General features: G+C 36.3%; 2 protein-coding genes across 2 annotated transcripts in view; both read left to right on the forward strand.

The window, feature by feature from the left end:
- LOC136265713 (uncharacterized) overlaps positions 1-3,583 on the forward strand; it is a 40,856-nt gene extending 37,273 nt beyond the window's left edge. Inside the window, exons 15-17 of the mRNA XM_066060627.1 lie at positions 557-841; positions 2,412-2,670; positions 3,124-3,583. Coding sequence (XP_065916699.1) covers positions 557-841; positions 2,412-2,670; positions 3,124-3,359 — 780 coding nt within the window. The 3' untranslated portion in view covers positions 3,360-3,583. The remainder of the gene's footprint in view (positions 1-556; positions 842-2,411; positions 2,671-3,123) is intronic.
- Positions 3,584-13,615: 10,032 nt separating this feature from the next.
- LOC136265723 (uncharacterized) overlaps positions 13,616-20,135 on the forward strand; it is a 51,813-nt gene continuing 45,293 nt past the window's right edge. Inside the window, exons 1-3 of the mRNA XM_066060631.1 lie at positions 13,616-13,932; positions 15,485-15,953; positions 19,838-19,938. Of these exons, the coding sequence (XP_065916703.1) occupies positions 13,798-13,932; positions 15,485-15,953; positions 19,838-19,938 (705 nt within the window). The 5' untranslated portion in view covers positions 13,616-13,797. The remainder of the gene's footprint in view (positions 13,933-15,484; positions 15,954-19,837; positions 19,939-20,135) is intronic.

Here is a 20,135-nt window from a genome sequence, read left to right on the forward strand (position 1 = left end):
GGTGTACAATCTGCAAAAACGATTTATTAACTTGGCGCGCGCCCTAATTGGTTCCGTTCCGTTCCATTCCGTTCCGGCTTTTAGCACTACCCAAACAGTTAAGAGATCAAACCCATAGCTTTAACCATATACTTACTATAGCTGGAGGCATCAATCTGGCAGTAGTCAGTCAGTTAGCCGAACATTTGGTTAAATAACATCTTGAAAGGGTTTGGGGCCACTTTTTAGGCATTTTTGGGTTTCATTATGATGCCTAATCCCTACTTATATAGCTGCTGTAATAAAATTGGTAAGTTATAAGTAACAGTAAAGTTATAAATAATGGAAAATGTAGACTTTAACAGATGCACACATGTCCTTTAGTATACATACCAAATCAGGTGGCATAGATGAGCAGGTTTGTTAATGGATGAACTACTATACACCAAGCTGTTGAGAAAGAAAACTGAGGCTAGTTTTTGGGTGATATTTTTGGGCATGAAAACCCAAAACCTTATTGATCCCTACTACATGTAGTATAGTGTACTACCATACTGTATCTTACCAATTTATACAGATCAATGAGAATGGAGTAATCAGTTTTGGCAGTCATTTTGATGCTTATACTCCCCTGTCATTACCACTGAATGGAACTGATGAGATCATTGCACCATACTGGGCTGATGTTGACACCGTATTCGCTGGAAATATTTACTATCGTCAGACCACTGATCCTAGTCTTCTTGCCAGAGCAACCAGAGAAATAAGAGCAGCTTTTCCTTCGAATGGAAATGTTACAATCCAAAATTTACTAATTGCTACATGGCACAGGGTTGGCTATTACTTTTTAAACTATGACAAAGTAAGATACATTTGTATCATAGATGGTATTAAGAGGGGTGGGGTAGCCCCTTCCTATTCATTTTAGCCACATTTGTAATAATGGATTGACAGACTCTAATAGCGCAGTCATTTATTAAATTTAAGTTGTAAATGCATCAATGTACCTTTAGTAATTGACACAGTAAAATAGACTGCACTATCAGGGTTTCTATATCTTAGAATTTTTTTCTTGAGGGCATGCTCCTTCCCTCCAGAATAACATTCTGTACAAGTGTATAGCTACATGCTTGAGCACCATAGTAAACATTGGGTGTCTGATACTCTTTATCGTGTATATCCTATAAAATGCTTAGTCAGTGATAGTACTGGACAAGCCATGGAAATTGTAACTAGACAAACTTAGCAAGTTTTTTACTCTGTGATCATCCAAAGCTGGTAATCTGGTATGTACAGTTTTTGTTTAGTGCGCTATATACCATGTGACCAGGCCTGTAAAATGGGGCATGTTGGCAAAGTTACACTTCATCACACAACCAGTGGCAGATCCAAGGGGAGCATGGGGGGCATGAGCCCCCCCCCCCACACCACCAAAAAAAAATATTTATATACGTATACAAGATACTCTAATAGAGCAGTCAGTCAAATATTTTAATAGAACAGTCACCACATAGCGCTTATTGACTATTGAGAATCCTACATCATTGCTGAATATGAAAGTAGCATCTACAGCACTATCCCATGCATGGGCATGCTTAGCCTGCTAAGAATATTGCAAATGAAATGCACATGGTCTTGTGTTTGCCATTCTTTAGGCTACATACTGTATATAGCTAGCTGAACCACTCACGACTGTCACTTATCCCTATACAACTCTTGATCAATGTAGTTCACTTAGAAAGCAGTATGATTTAGATATTTGTGCATAAAATAACTCTACATCAAATTTTCACTCCTGAGACATATGAAATACATGTAGCTTTAGCTTCTGGGGGGGCTGTTTTCCCCAGACCCCCTGATCCATATATCTGCTACCATGATGCACCCCTTTCCAAATCCTGGATCTGCCCAGGACAACAGATCATAATCTGAGTAAGAATGTTGAATTTTGCATTCATTACAGCCAAGTAAAAGTGCTGAAAATTGCAACCATAAAGTTTGAAAATGTAGTGTGTCAACATGCCCTATTTATGCAGACCTTTCCCACATTTATCAATATTAGCCCATTTAAATTCCCAGGAATTTCTTCCTTATAATCCACTTTGTAATTAAGCCAGCCAAAAAATCTTGTTGCTCTTTGTAGCAGCTGCAGTTGACATCCTTGTGACAAGTCACGGGTTTCATTAGGTGACATGTAGCAAGCCTTGTTCTGCAAATCAAGACATTGTGTTACCTTCCTTTAAAGTAGCTCACCCTGGCCTTCATTGATGTAGGACTCAGTGTTTATTATTAACTGATTTTTGAGCCCGGCTCTAATAAATATATTGTACAGTGTAAGGTACTGTGGTCTAGTTAGAATTACATGTTACATGTGTGCTTGATTGTACAGTATGAGTAGTACACAATCATTTTCATTATCAATTCTTGTTTAGACTAACACGTTCCAGTGTGTATTAGCCACTAGTAGAGTTCAGTCATTTGTAATATTCCTATATGCTGATGGGGGGATACAATGGACTACTGGTGATGCCTCTGGTGGGTATAGAGGATTTTATGGAACTGAAGCTCTAGCAGGAATTAATGCTGGTGATGGTATTAATTCTAACACCATTCCTGGATCACTAACTTCTAGTATCATTAATATTGCCCAAACAAGCAATGTAGGGATACCAGGAGTATGGATTTTTAAAAGTAAGTGCCATACACTTCTACAACAGCACGTCATATCAGGGACCATGGTGTTTACAAAAAAACATTGGCCAGTAACCAATCTCACTGTCTCACTATACTGTACCTCGGCAGTATTGGTTAAGTAGAATCATGACCAAAGTGCCGTTACAATGACCAGAACAGTTCCAATAAATTGCTGCAGAATTATAATTATTTAACAGAATTTTCTACTGATACAGTACATACCTGATGCCTTCAGACATGCATAACCCACCTAAGGCTATCAACTTGATATTTCACTTTAGATGCCACTTTAGTCCAAGAGGTGGCTTATGGCATCATGCAGAGCTTTATAAAGCAAAACAATTTTTGCATGGAAATGCCTTCCAGTAATTTTTGATGTGTACGTATACAGTAGACGAGTTAATTTTAACTATTTGGTAATGTACATTATGTATGTTTGTTTGCGAATAGTATGTGATGATTGTGATTATCTGGAGACCATATGCACGGGGAAGTGTAAAAGACGGTATAGGAAAGTTACAAAGTCCTGTAAAGAGATACTGAACAAAAAATCTGATTGTTTGCAACCCTGTGCTGCAGCAGTCAAGAAATTTTTGAAGGATCCAGTTGGAAATGCTATTTGGCATTGTGGAAATCAAACAACAATGCTGAAGAATCTGCGAGAAGCTTATAATAAAAAGTGCTGAATAACTGCTCAACTACTGTAACTGTTAGATTGTTAAACAATTAAGGTAGTATGTTGTCATAGGCCATTAAAGACTATTTTTGTTTGATACATTTTGTGACATGCAGTTATGAAACAGTATAACACTGTATGCACCTTTAGCTATAATTTGTGTTTAAGATTTTTGAAAAGATCATTAAAATTCAGCCACGTGAAAAATTAAATAAAGCAATTTGTCTATTCCTTGTACCATTACATACAGTACACTGTACAGAAAAGTTTGTTTGGTATTGAATGAGCAGTATCATTTTGTAAAAGTGAACTCTTATTATGTACTTTAATTTTGCTACTTTTCTTGCCAAACTCTTTCTCTATGTAATTCAGTGTTATTTGTGTACTTGTATGTGTGGGTGGTGTAATGTATGCTATTGTCTTGCTTTGTGTTTATCTTGTATATTCTTGTATGCTTAGTTAGTTGTTGTTGTTTTTTGTATTTTTGTATCACTCCAACAAGGAGGAACAGCACTGTGCCGATTGTTGTAAGTATAAAATAATAAATCAAATCAATCTCTATGGTAGCAGTTAGTGACAAGCACCAGCAATAGTAGCCTGGGTATGCTCCGGGTGTAGCTGCACCATGTGCATAAATGCAACTGTATTAAACCAGTCACAACCAGAATGCCATATGTAGTAACCTCCTATGCAAAAACTATCTATACTGTATAATTGCATTCAAGGAGTAAAAAGACTGGTTTTAACAGTAAATAACTGTTAAAGTGACTTTACTACCAAATGCAGTATACATTAGAGACAATCAGTGCACAGTAGAGAAGTTTAAACTGTTTGCTTAAAAACTGATCGAGTCCTTAAAGTGTTACCAGTAGCCACCACTCTACTCCTCAACACTCCCTCAGATGATAATTAAACTTCATCCAATTGTAGCACTAGTTAACATCAGTCCAACTTGCTAGACTACACTTTTTGAAGACAATACACAAGTAACCAATGTCAGATCATCCCATCATTTATTCGTGTGAGAGTTCCACAAAATTTGTAGACTATTGGCTTCAACCAATGATAAAGGCATTACCATAATTCTAGTCACCCTTGATGTTAGGTTACTCTATACCTGCATCCCTCATGAGGATGGTATTCAGTGTATAGAGAAGCACTTGAGAATTTCAAAATGAATAACCTGACATTAATGTTTAGATCAGGCTGCTAGAGTCAAGATTGTCCTTATAAAAATAAGTAATTTGCTAGAATGTAGCTACAGTACATACACTGTGCATTTGTAGCTACATACACTGTGCATTTGTAGCTAATGTACATTGTCAGCATATTAGATAGGTACTTGTTGATTTCTTGAAGTCAGAAAAGTTTTCCATTGCAATAATAGGAAGTTAATTAGTGTACTTGATGATGTCTAGCCAATTATTGTTTTTTAATGCATGCTAAATCTCCATTCCTTGACATTGGGAAGTAAAATAGTATAATTGACAGAACACACATATGCTGTATAATGTAGTTTTAACAGCTACTGTGTTCTAAAATTATGCCTGCATGTATATACAATTGTTGGCTTCCTAGTTTGAAGGTATCAGTCAGTTAGTATTAAGTACTGTATATACTTTCTGCAGAAATTTTTGGCTCAATTCCATGTAACAGTATGTCAATTATATTAAACTTACCACTGTACTGTACTACACATTATACTGTATTACTGAGACCTATACATCACACTTGTGGCAGTTCACAGGACCAGCCACTAGGATGATTAATGTAAATAAATAAAATAATATTATAGGAGTACAAAATAGCTATAATGATTAGTGCCCTTCCTTCCTTCCTTTATCTTGAGAAAGTCAAAGATGCTTGTATACTATGGAGATTTTCAATAGATTTTATGAAGCATTCCCAAGACTTTAAATTTAATGTGCTTGGAATATAAAACACTACCGTAAGCTTCTCAAACTAGATGAAATGATATACTAACCATACCATGCAAGTTTCAATGTTGCATTTCGGTTTGGAAGGTACTTTGAGGCCAGCTCCATTGCTGAAATTCCTTCCAGTTAAACTCTGCATAATACTGTATCTAATCAGGCTGCCAATCTAACGATCACATATCTTTATAAGAAACGGAGATGCTGCTATGCCAGCCAGAAATTTTTAAATGCTCTACATCACAGTAGCATGATAAACTTGGAATGGCTGTGATGGCATGTGCACCTATCAAATGTGGAATTGTGAAGGAGCAACATGGGAGCATTCTCATTTGAAAAACTGACATTCACCACAAGGAGCTGCTTGTCCACACTCCCATTAAAATCAGCACTAACCTGCAAAAGATCTAGAGCCACATGTCAACCGTACCATGTGAGAATACCACTTGTCAGCATACTGATGCTCTCTTTGAGTTAAGGGACTGGCACCTGCCAAAAATGAGTAGCGTTTCAACACTCCCATTTGAGGAAGTGATCCCTACCTATGGTAGTCTGCTGGATGCTATTGTGGTTCAGTACTTTAGCAGAGCTGGATGTTGCTGAATTTCATCAGGTTATAGTTTTATTGAACCACCTACTGTACAGCATGGGATTGTGGCATATCCTGCAGTTTTTAATTTTCAGTGAGTACATAACCATGCATGGAATATGTATATAGGTAAAATACAAAATTATAATTGTACAATGACCAATCACTTATCTATCAGTCAAAGGGAGACACTTTGACTTCACTGTGAGACCTAGCTGGCTAATTGTAACCACAGCTTAGCCTTACAAGTACACAAAAAATTAAAATTTTCAACTAGAGTAGGGACCATAAGCACATTGATAAAAAGTACTGAAAGTTCAAACATGCATGATATAAATCAGGGTAAAACAATAAGAAGTGTTATATATAAATATATATATATATATCCCTACTGTGCTCAAGATACCATAATGGAAATGCACAGTACAATTTCTTATTGTTTTACTGTGACTTATTAATAAGGTAGAGTCAACCCTAGAATACTAAAATTTAGAAATTTGTTTTATATGAAGATTATGTAAGAATATGTACTAGAACAATTAGTTACATTGTGGGTGGGGCTCCATAGTGCAGATACACTCATCAGAATGTTACATTTCTACTATCTTCAGCTTAAAATATATAAGTGTATTTTAAACAATTATCTTGTTGTTGTTGTTTTTTTTTTTGTTTTTGTTTTTTAATTGCAGGCTCTTTCATCATGCCTGTGGCTATTCACTAAAACAATGGTAGCAGTATATGTTTTATCATTGTTTAATTAAGCTGAAGATAGTAGAAATTTAACATTCTGATGAGTACATCTGCACTATCGAGCTTCACCCGTTGTATATTTATGCATAACTAATTGTTCTAGTACATGATTTTTTTACATAATCTTCATATAAAACAAGTTTCAAAATTTTAGCATTCTAGGGTTGACTCTACCTTAATATCGTGCAGTACTCTAGCTTGTTTCAGTACTTTTTACCAATGTGCTGTGGTCCCTACTCTAGTTGAAACCTCAAAATTGTTGTGTACCTGTTTGTAAACTTTTTTATAAAATAAAATTATCACTTGTGAACACTTATGCATACCGCATCAAAAGAAAGAAATGGCGCCATGCTCTCCAGCTATCAATTATCGTCTGAAAAGTGAAGTATCCATTACACTTCATTGTCAGCTACTTAGGCACCGGCCGATTATGCTGGCATGATTTAAAGCATAATAGGTGGCCAAAAGCATCAAGCATAATGCCAGCATAATAGGGACGATGTTTGAAAAATTAATTAAATGCGCAATACGCGCGCCTGAAAGAAAGCAAATATTCACTGCCAATAGTATTATTAGTGCATTTTATAATCAATAACACGTAATACAACTTATTAAACCGTTTCTTTGTTGGTTATTCACACTTTGCAGAAATAAGATCGAGATACTCTAATAGAACAGTCACTTACTCTAATAGAGCAGTCAGGAAAGGCTGATATACTCTAATAAAACAGTCACTTCTAGAGCATAATTTTGGTTTTGAAAGCATAATTTTGAGCATAAAAAGCATAATAGGTAAAATTTCGGGCATAATAGGCCGGTGCCTACAGCTACTGTATCTTCAGCCCAGCATTACAAATAAAGAACTGTTCGAAAAGCACCTCTGCAATCAATGTAGCCATTATGAAAAATATGGACAATTTTTGCTGCGAAGAAAAGCAGTCACATGCTACCCCCAAATCGACACCTCAGCAAGGATGAATGGGACACAAAGGAGGACACTGGTAAGTCCATGAAGACTGCATTGTACATACTGTGGTATGTCAAAAGTCACGTGTTCGGCTGAAGCAATGTCAAAAAGTGAAGCCCGTAGCTATAGCCGTTATCGAGTTATGCTTGTCTGAATGTATCAGTCAGTGACATAGCTACTCAGTTAGTCAGTAGAAAATTCCGTTTAATAATATTTTTAAAACTTCCATAGCAACTTGTTGAAAGCATTTCGGGTCAATTTGAAGGCTTGTTTGGGCTTAGTTTTACCTAACCAATACTGCCTCATCATCATCAGGGAAAAGTGAGGCTATTTTTTGGGTGATGCTTTATCATGGGCCACACCCAAACTTTTGTGGTCCCTACTATACAGTACTATCTTACTGCATGATATAGATGTTATGTCATACTATGTGTTAGTAAAATCACTCCTCAACATTGATCACATATGAATCTTACCATTTAAGGCCATACAGAAAGATTTGAAGTCTTAACAAAGCAAATACTGTACACTACAATACTGAAGATTAATAAATCAATAAGGAGGGTGTTCCACAGTCTGATGGTGGAGGAAAATGTAAATAAGCATTAGATCCTGAACACATTTCATGCTGTGGGTGCTAATGATTGGGTTAGATGGAGCCGAGGGACTGGGATTGAATTGTTGACTATTTTGTAATTAGACATAATAATTAGTGATATTAAATTTTAGTTGGTTTCTAGAGTTGGCCAGTCCAGCATTTATGTGACACTTGATGCTCCCTGTTCTTCAGCTGCACAGCAAATGCAGAAGTACTAGTTAATTATCAATTTAGTTAGAATTTTGAATAAATCAACATTCACTGTGGTGAAATTGAAACTTGCACGGATCTAGATTTCACTTGCTTTTTATTGCTATGATTCTTACTCAAATGTAAAGTTACTAATTTTTACTTGCATCTGTTTGTTTACTGTTATTGCAACATAATTTATGACTGGTGAACCGGTGCATATATTATTGCATATACTGTATCAAAGAAACAAATGGTGACAAACACATTATAAAAAATGAATTGCATGTCTAAACATAAGGATTCACCACTACAGACATATAATATTGCCAATATTAAAACAGATTCCTACATGAACAGTTTTTTTTTCATGGGAATGGAATTCCCCTACCTCCAAATGTTATAGAATCAATGTCAATTGATTTATTTTATGATATTTTATGATCAAATTAGATATTAGTATTTGTACTTACGTATCTCTTACATTTTCTTTGTAATTGTCTGGGACAAGCTAGTCCCCTGGGAAATATCATATCAAATGAATAAATAAACACACTCCCCTACTAACCAAAGTGGCCATTCCTTTTTGCAGAAATTATGACTAAACCTGCCCTGATAATGAATAACCATTCCACTTCAGTTTCAGCTACGTATATGTTCCACCCATTAATATGTAGCATTACAGAATAATTGAATTTCAGAATGAGCACTATGCATTGAAGCCATGGTGCATTACAGTGCATTAGCCATTGTGAATCAATATGTGGTTGTGTGTAGTGGAGAAATATAAACAGAACTTAAAGCTATGCAAAGGTAAGGAATGATACAAGTGTAGAGCTTTACTACTCAGATAGTTTTCTTAACACCATGTACACACTGAGTCAGACAATACTGGGAAGTACGTAGCTACATTACAAAATATTTAGCTATACATATAGTGTTAGTTAGCTAAAAAGGTCACTTTCAAATAGGATAACTATACAATTTACTGGAAGTGATGAAAATGGCACATTGCTAAACTTAAATGCTACTTAATGTGTACACGAGTTTAATACGTTTTCTGCAAATATGGCTTTGACTACATACCATATGCATTCAAAATTTTGAGGGCTGTAATTTCTTGAAAATTTTGTGAGTGCTTGGTTTTCCACAAAATTTTTATCTCAAAATTTAATGATAGGATTACCTCGATGCTTTCTAATAAGTAACCTCAGTGAAAATGAGTGATCCTCAAAAATATAACTGCAAAAATCCTGTAGTTTGTCAATCCATAAAAGTTACGTTAACTCAAAAATTTGTATGTATAGTAGTTCTATATGGTATCAGGCTTCTGTTGTTACAGTTGATGGCTTCTATTAGATTACATATTGATGTTAATACACCTACTTTTAGTTGAACAGTGAAGAAATCAAGCCCGTGGTATTAGCAGTTACAGTAGGTAGGCAGTTATTTAGCTACTAGAGAGTTCAGTTAATAAAACACCCATAGAGCCTTGTTGAGGGTTTGGTTGAAGACATCCATGCTCTAGCTTGATTATATCTAAGCAAAACTGCTAAGCTGGCGTAAAGGAAAGTGAGGCTGGTTTTCAGTGGTGTAGCTAGACTTTGTGATGGTAGGGCACACCTTCGCATCATGTCCACCCATGCAATTATAAATACACGACATACGAGTCCATCTCACTGTGGACTCCTATATACACATTTATATAGAAATCTTATTAAAGTGCGTGCATGGTTGTGCCTAGCTAGCTAAATATACTGCTACACTGCTGTTTCTACAACTAATTGGCACAACTACAAAGGGACCTAAGCAAGGCACAAGAATGGTCTACATTTTGGCTTCTCAACCTCAATCTGGAGAAGTGTAAGGTTATGTATATTGGTAAAACTCTACATACAAGTTATACCATGGAAACATCTGCTTCTCCCAGGTCACAGGTAGAACTGAGTAAAGTTAACTTTGAGAAAGACCTCGGTATATGGACTACCTCTTCTTTGAAGCCTTCTTTACATTGTGATAAAGCTGCTGCAAGTGCAACAAGAGTACTAGGAATGCTTAAAAGGATTTTTACAATGATTTCTAAAGGGTTGTTTATCTTTTTGTATAAGACCTATGTAAGACCCCACCTGGAGTACAGTGTTCAACTTTGGTGTCCATACCTAGCCAGAGATATCGACACCTTGCAGAGAGTGCAGAGAAGAGTGACTAGACTTGTCCCCAGACTATCCAAACTTCCGTATGAATCCAGATTAAGAGAGCTTAGAATCTACTCCCTGTATTATTGAAGGAAACATGGAGACCTCATTGAGACTTATAAACTATTGAACGGCTACTACAATATTGACTGGTCCCGATTTCTTTACACTAAGCACTGTACACCACACAAGAGACCATTATTTGAAACTTTTTAAAAAACCAACCAGACTGCAATTGAGAGCAAACTTCTTTAGTCAGAGAGTTGTTAATGAGTGGATTTCCTTACCATTCAATGTAGTCTCAGCACCTACTATATCTTCATTTAAACAAAAACTTGATGAGTTCTGGGAAGTTACAGGACATGGATATGAACAAAGGCCTGGAGCCTAAACCTTTATTTTTGAATTATTATGTATGCGCATCCATAAATAAATAATAAAATAATGATAATAAACCTACGCTATTGCTCAATCAGCATGCAATTTTACCTAATTTCTTCTTCGACAGCTCTCACGGATTAACTCTTGATGATCCAACTTTTAATCAGCTAGAACATGCCACACATCAGTACTGCAGTGTTGGAGATCTGCTAAACTATAGCGGGCATCAAAAGAAATGCATAGTAGCCTGGTCCCATCTCCAATTACAATTAGCATCACTATCAGCTCACTAATTCACAACCTCTTTGCAGTGGGCATTAAAAGGAGTACTCCATTTATTACACCTCTTCATGATCCTCATTATACAGTACTACCATACTGTATGATTAGTGCAAAATGTAAACCATTGTTCAATAATTCAGGGTAACTATATTATTACTTCGTGGGATTAGTTTCATTCATCAATTTGTATACCTGTAATTGCCATTAGTTCTCTTTTTACTTATTTTCAAGGTGTTTATCTATACTAGCTAGAATTGTGGTAGCTACAGTAGCTACTACAATAACATATGGAACAACTTTAGGCCCATATTTGGTGATTATTAGTTTCTCATCCACCGCCCACATCCTTCAAAGGCCACCCATATGGTAAGCCATTAGGTACTCTGTGCATGCTCAGAAGAACACGCGGTACCAACCCGTCATAATTTGTAATGAAACACAATGGCATTTTTAAATTACCACTATGCCATCGCTAGGAGAACTGTTGTTTTCTATGGCAAGTCACTGTAGTGGATTCTACTTCGACTTTTTTTCAACAGTCAATTGAAATCCTGAAGTCGATTGAGCAACTAAAGACTGCTGTACATCAGTGTAGCTACTAGTTAATATTATAATGGCCTAATGGTAATGCCCTCCCGCCCGCATCATAATAATTAGAAAGACTGAATGAGAAACTAATAATTGCCAAATAGGGACCTTAAGTTTAGCATTTAGAAGAGTGGTTCTTAATCCTAGCTATCCATCTTTAAAATGTATATTCTTACAGTGCTATTTTAAGTATAACATTTCAATACATGTGTACTGATTATGAACCAAAAATTATGCAGCTGTAGCACTTATTGTGTGTGTGTGTGTGGGTGCATGTGGATGCATGTGTCTAGAATAATATTAATTTCAAACATGCATGATGAAAATACTTAAGAACAGTGCATATTTGTGCTTCTGTGACATGACATACGTATGGATATATACACACCACACATGCATCCACTGACACACACACACACACATACACACACATGCACCCACACACACTCACACACGCCCTCATCCCCCCCCCCCCCCACACACACACACACATGCACCCACACATACACCCACACATGCACTCACACCCCCTCCCCACACACACACATGCACCCACACACATGCATCCACACACACATGCACCCACACACACATGCACCCACACACACGCACGCACGCACGCACGCACGCACGCACGCACGCACGCACGCACGCACGCACGCACGCACGCACGCACGCATACCGATACACACACACACACACATACACACACACGAAAATATAGCTAACTATATACACACCTTGTACCTAGCTACAACAATATAGCCATGGCAGCTAACTTGCAGCCAAGCACAAAATAGGTTATAATTAATGCAAAAGTTAACTTGAAAAAATGGTCTCCCATTGTCATACTTCATGTAGACAATATTGCTACAGCAATTTTGCTGCCTAATGCACCATCACGCAATGAGTGACTGCAATATTTATCACCCACGTAGATGTGGGCGAGACATAGGTGACTTTCTTTGCCCAAAAGCAGGCTCCAGTTAGCATGCAGCCTTTATCTTCTGTTGATGCTACCTGTTTGGTGTTTACACTTAGCAAATAGCAAAGGATGTCTCTCATTTAGAATCAGTCCAACAACAGGCAGCACGATGGATCTGTGGTAGCAGATGGCACTCTACCAGCCATATGTGGAATAAGTCTTCAGACTCATGTATTCATGAACTTAAATGGTCTTCTCTCCATACTAGTCTAAGAAGGTCTTTCTCTTCTATTTGCCTGAAGCATGATATTTTGCACAAAAGAGTTTCTATTCCATTTTCAAGACATTTCCAATTTTCATTCACTGTCACTAGATCGCATACAATGACCCTATCAAATCCATCCTCGACTATTAGATAATCCTTATCGATACTCTTTCTTTGTTAACACTCCTTTTCTTTGGAACACTATTCCCATTCACACATTTTACAACTGTCAAATCGGACTGAGTTTAGGTCTGCTCTTCATCGCTTTCTTTAATACTGTAACACTGTTTAATTGTATTTTTGACTGTTCTGTTTTGTATTTTGCAACTGTGTGGTTAGTTGTCCTGTGTGTACGTATGTTGTCTTTATGTGTGTGGGGAGCACGTTTGCAGACTATAGTCTACTGTGTACCAACGTCTTGACAAAAATTGATAATCTGTCCATCTATATCTATCTATCTACTACAACGTGATGATCACACGTTCTATACGCAGTAGCTCAGTTCTACGCATTGGCTTAGGCTCAGCTACGTACCGTACATGACTTACACGTTGGAGATTTTAGTGGATTAATGCCTATATAACATGAGTAACTTACGAGTTAGCAAATTATTTTAATATCGCTCCCTACTGACTACTACTGACTACTCCGGAAGTACAACCAATATAATAGCTACACATATAATCGAATCGATCTCAAAAACTGGCAGTCTGCGACGCTCGGTCTGCCACTCACATTAGTTACTGTCGGTCTGTAGCCTACATACATACTGCGCGTGTCCAGAAATGCTACCAATGCTACAGCTGCTGATCATTATCAGTGGACTCACTGTGACGCTGTCACTGAGCTCTGAGTTAAAACGTGAACTACCTGATGAAGAGGAACTTCTAGACAAGATCTCACCTTGTATACATGATGAGGTACAGTTTATAGGCAGGTAGCTAAAACTTAATGATGCATTTTAAATTGTATGATTCTACAGCTGCATGCAGTGATAATGACTAGCTAGCTAGCTAGTTATTATTGAGATCAGATTCGAGCTATGTTGTGTAGTTATCTACACGTAGCTACCATAACGGTACTTTAACCATAGCATTTCTTTACTCTACATGCACCTCCATGTACTTAGTCTATATCTGTTCTAAATTGTCTTGTATAGCTATATCTCTGACAGCTAGGGTTTAAATTTCACAATTACATTTCCCTTCTTTAATTAGCTAATTTAACTAACTACTTATAAAATTAATTGGTTTAGTGCAAAGGTTAGTACTTGTATTAACCTTTAGTACAAGTACTAAAGGTTAATACATCATCCCTTAGTACCTTGTATCCTTGTATCATCATCCCTTGTATCATCCCTTAGTACTTGTATTTGTAGAAGTTTTTAGTGAACATCATGGTGACATCATATAGCTGCACCATGCAGAAATTGTTGTAAAGAAGTTGTGATGGTCACCAGGTAATGTATAGGCCACTTCACCCGAAGCTAGCTATATATATAGCAGCTTGTAACTAAATTACGTTCTTTCACAGTGCATACGTGCATGCAGCTTATTATAGTTGGTTGGCGTCAGCAGACAATAATTACCATCACAATGGAACTGAACCTAAAATGCACCAATGTATGCACAACTATAGGAGTCTGTGGATACTGAAGTAAGATGCATAGTTAATGCATTTACAGTTGCTTTTCCATATGGGTATTGCTTTATGATGTGGCAGTGCATTGCTGATTTTGAATGAATGCAGAGCATTTTTTACAAACCATTGGTGCTTGTGCATATGTAGGTGATATGTGCATCTATTCTAACCTACAGTATGTATATAGGTATATATACACACAGCACTAGCAGCTGCACTTGTGAGATGTAAGTGAAACTATACTGTGGCAGTGCGGACATGCTCACTATGATTCATTAATATTAAGTGACACAAATATGGGGTAATCCTATGTACTGTAATTATAAAGAATAATTATTATATGATTTAGTAAGAGAGCCAGATAAAATTATGCTATTGGTAAATGTTCTTATAAGTCATTTTAACTGCAAGCATGCATGCAAAGCAATGAAATTATGTTATATTATATTGACACTTTTAGTCAAACATGTTTACTAGACAGAACTACTTAATGGATGTTTTCATTGCTAGTGCATGTGGCAAAGAGGCCACATGGGCAGCAACTATCACCATTCAAGGAGCATGTTCGATCACTGGACACTCAAGGGTACAACATATTTATACAGAACAGGTTACTAAGCAACACAATACTAAAATGACCTAAAATGACCTAAAATGATGTGTGCACTGAGTTCATGTAATAATATTGAATGACTTCCTGCTTGGATGGCTTCCTTTATCACAATGATGGCTTCTATGGTTGTCTAGTAGTTGCTAGGCTTGTATTTAGTGCTGTGTAGTTATGATCAGATGGTGCTGCTACACTAGTAATAATGATTATTTTTTGTGCAGATTGTTGAAACAGATCCATACATTGTGGACCTTTCCACTCAGGATGAAGGAATACATAAGGGGGAAACTTCATTAGAATACTCCAACATTAGATTACATCCTATATTTACAAATGTTGCTTCTTCGGCTATGCATTTTGTACAAGGAGAAGACAGTTTGCTGACACGTGGTATTAAAACCCTGGAGAGTATTCTAATGGTTCATCCTGTTGACGGTAATCTTCTCATACCACCAATGTGTACTGATCATGAATACACTTCTGGAGTCAATCGGGGTAAATGTAGATCACCTTTACCATCTCAGAGTGGCTATGACTGTGGAGAATTTGGAACAATCCCACTGTCATACATTGGTGTCAGAGAAGTCTGCACATCATCTTTTCTTAACTCATCATGTACTCTACAAGGTCCAAATGGTGCTGGACTCCCTAATGCTGACTATTTGCTGTTTGTATCAGCATCATCTACCAGTAAGTTTACTATATATACATATTCATTTGGAAAACACATCATTATTATCATAAAGTATTGCATGCATGTACAGTATGTACAAGGCCGCATTTAATGCAAGTTGTATACAATAGTACAGTAGTAGGTTTATAGTGATGTCTGCATTTTGTGTAATAAGCACTGATCATATTACAGATCATAGCTATACAAATGATAATCTTATATTATTATGTCCTTGAAAGAAAAATCGTTTTTAATTTTTTGTCACTCACTGTACATACTGTAGCTACTGCACGCAGTATACAATGAGAATATATTTTGTTACTGAATCGAAGTTACAGTCATTTATTATATAGCAGAAGGTTTGTATAAAGTTCAAGCATACATCTGTTATTGCTAGCCCAATAGGTATTTGGTTTGTATTGTTTTTAATTAAATGAAAACTTGGTTACAAAGTTTATTTATGTCCATAGTGGCATCATTGCAAATATGATTCATTACAAATCATGTGACAACCCACTCAAGCCCACTCATAGGAAAACGTATAAGTCATAATGGTTACAGTTTTGTGGGTGATGACATGATTTAAAAGAGGCCATATTACAATATTATTAATTCTTGGTCAGTTTGGTCGTATCAGTTGTGATAAGGAAATGATTTAATGTCATGCATGGTCACACATAAAAACCAAACAATATTATTTTAAGTGACAGGTGGGAGAAAAATGTGACACTTAGTATTATGTATTATGCAGAAGCAATGTATTCATTTGAGAATATGTAGCCTTTTTTGCATCTGATTACCGGACTAGTCTGGTAGATGATTGTATCTGGAAAAAAAGTTATAAAAGAAAGTTTGGCATCATTTTCTCATGGAAAAAACATACCCAAAGTCCCAAAAAATCCCTCTTGGGTTTATATTTCAAACATATGTTGAAATGTTACTAACTAAACTCAATACTACATGCTACTGTACATGCATGCCTACTGCAACTGTCAATACTAATAGTGCTGTAGGCCCGTAGCCATTGTTGTAGTTGATAACAAAATGTATGGAGTTATCCTATAATAACAATAATCAGTACATGATAAAACTTTTAAATGGAAAATTCAAAGTTGACAACTGCAGTACATACTCACATGAATGTACGTATACATACAGGTGTACTAGCATAGATTCAGGTTTTATCCATATAAGTTATTGCTTTTTGCATGGGAATGTATCACATATCATCTGACTAGTATGAACAATCAGCGACTGACGATTTAGTTCAAATTTAATTGTGATGGCTTTAAGGGACCTGATTATATTGGACAGAATTTTTCTTGTAATGTTTTCATGTGAGTTAAATTGTTTCCTATATATAAATACTATTAGGATATAGCTCACTACCTCTTCAGTGCTGGCCACTGTAAAGTAATAATAATAATAATAATAAATACTTAGGTTAAAAAATCCATCCCTTGATCCTGAGTGTGGTGCCTGACTAGACATCAGGTCATCTGAAGTTTGAATCCTAGGGTTGGAGGGATTTGTTTTCCTTTCTTTGGCCTATTTTTTGTTTCACCTTATTTGTCCAAACTTCAGTATTAGGTAATCCAAAGGCTGCAGCAGTTGGCACAAGTTGCTGTCAGACATTCCGTTCTGTCCACTGTAAAGTATTAATAAAGTAATAATAATATTGTGTCAAGAAATTTCGTAGTATAATAATTTACGGGAGATCATACTAAAGTGATTATGCTGTTTTCAGTGTATGCATTAATTATAATAAAAGCATTCTTGTGTTATTTATGCTGCTGTGTTTTATTTGCAAATTCAAAGAATGGCATGAAGTTCATGTTCATAATGTGTGTGTATGTGTATGTGTGGGTGTGTGTGTGTGTGTGTGTGTGTGTGTGTGTGTGTGTGTGTGTGTGTGTGTGTGTGTGTGTGTGTGTGTGTGTGTGTGTGTGTGTGTGTATAGATTTTTTCATTGTCTAAGTAGTTTACATTTTGTATGGCTTTACAATAACAGAAGTATTTCCCTTTTCATCATATAGCATACCATCAAGAGTTAATAATAGTGGGGAGTACTATTATTAACTCTTGATACCATAATGTAGTAATGTATTGTATACTTTGTAGTGTAGTAATATGCTGCTTTGAACTATGTACATAGATAAGTGTAAATAGGAAAACAGTTGACACCTAGCATGCATGTAATATAAGTCAGTCTTTTGGTCATTGCTGTATGTAACTGTTGTTGTTATTTAAGTAACTGATTACTACTCTATGGATTGCTAGATAAAGCCATATAGCACTTGCATATATAGTCAGCGGGATAGCCGCTAACCAAAACCAATTAACAAATCATGCTACTATGATTATATTAATGGTACCTGTGAAGGTGACCTGTCTGGATATATTGGATGTATACTTTGGTATAAGACTAAAAGCTGCTAAAAATCGAAATACTCTAATAGAACAGTCAACTACTTTAATAGAACATCCATCGTGAAATTATGTTTTTCAAAAAGTTACCAGTATGTCACACACTGGAAACTTATTGAAAAAAACACTGTCTTCTTAACCTGTGCATCGCTATTTTACCATTACTCCAAACATCCTGCCATAATAGAGATTGAATGTCAAATTGTTTAATATCATAGCGAGGACTTTCAGTTGTTGCTACAAACTTGATGCTTGGGTTGACATGCTTAAGCAAAACCTCAGTGCTTGGCCTCAATGTTAATAAAACACTTGGCAAAAATATACATAAAGCATGTTGCTCAGTAGTGAATGGCTTTGCCAATCAGCTCCCTCTGTAGAGCTAGTGGGATGCTATACACAAAAATTCTGTTTTAAGCATACCAGACCACATTTTTTTCCCAGCCAACCAAAAAAAGAAAGCTGGTCTAAACTACAAGATGAGCACTCCAAGCCAGGAAGTACAGGACAATATACCACTTACATCATCGCCATGCTTGCGTTTATGAATCATACAGCAACCAGTAGTACTGTACTTTAAACAGGCTGCAGGACTACCAAGTCCTGAGGACTTGTACATATCACATGTATAGTGTATTGTCTATGTCAACATTACTGGAAGCACTGATGCAGGCAGGACATTCTCAAGCTGCATATTGGTAGCACTCTAGGCCTGCGCCGATTATGCCAGCATAATTTGGGGCATAATAGGTAGCCAAAAGCATCAACATAATGCCAGCATAATAGGCAATTTTTTGTGCATTGGTTATCAGAGAAGCTGAAACTCTGCCTATTTTGCATGATGCAGAATGGGATAGTGTGCAAACATGGTAAAAATCAGATTTACAGCTACGTTGTGAAACAAGATTGGTTAAAGATCGATATACTCTAATAGAACAGTCACCGCATAATGAAATATCCTAATAGAATGCTCACAATTCATTAGGTACTCTAATAGAGCAGTCAAGCACAATTTAATATGAGCATATTTGGAGCAGAATGGGACACAACTGGGTATAATTGGAGCATAATAGGAGAAATTTTGGAGCAATGCTCAAAAGCATAATAGGCAATTTCAAAAGCATAATAGACTCAGGCCTATAGCACACTCAGTATGTAAAACATGTTTTCTCTAGCAGGGTCTTAGGAGGACATATGTATATACACCCCACACAAAATTCTGAAACTTCAGCTTTTCAATTATTCCGAGGGCAATTTTATGCACTGACTGTCACATTAGAACTGTGCTGTTAAAATAACAATTTTTTTTTTTTGCAAAAAATCAATAGAGGGCTCCATCACCCTCTCTCCACTTACTAAGCATGTATTAATTCTACGTAAGTACATGCAGTGTATGTATGTATGTATGTATGTATGTATGTATGTATATATAAAGTTTATCATTCAATCTGTTATTACAACTAGCCTTGTCTTTTAGATAATTGCAGGAGGGGGACTCTGGCGTATGCTTCCCACTGCATGTTGGATATGAGTCATAATTACAGACCAGTAGCAGGATACATCAATATTTGTCCATCAGTAAGTTTGTTATGCATACACTCTTTGTACTTTTAATGGAAGTTGTTTACTTTTGATATGATATTATGTTTCAGTGGTCACAAATTTTAATTGCAATTGCTTAACTCTCATAGCAAAAGTGTGTATATACACAGAGTTCCAGTAATGGAATATATACCTCTCAATCATCTCAATAATTATGTATAGTAAGCCTTGAA

This window comes from Dysidea avara, chromosome 1 (assembly GCF_963678975.1).
Source record: "Dysidea avara chromosome 1, odDysAvar1.4, whole genome shotgun sequence".
NCBI lineage: Eukaryota > Metazoa > Porifera > Demospongiae > Dictyoceratida > Dysideidae > Dysidea > Dysidea avara.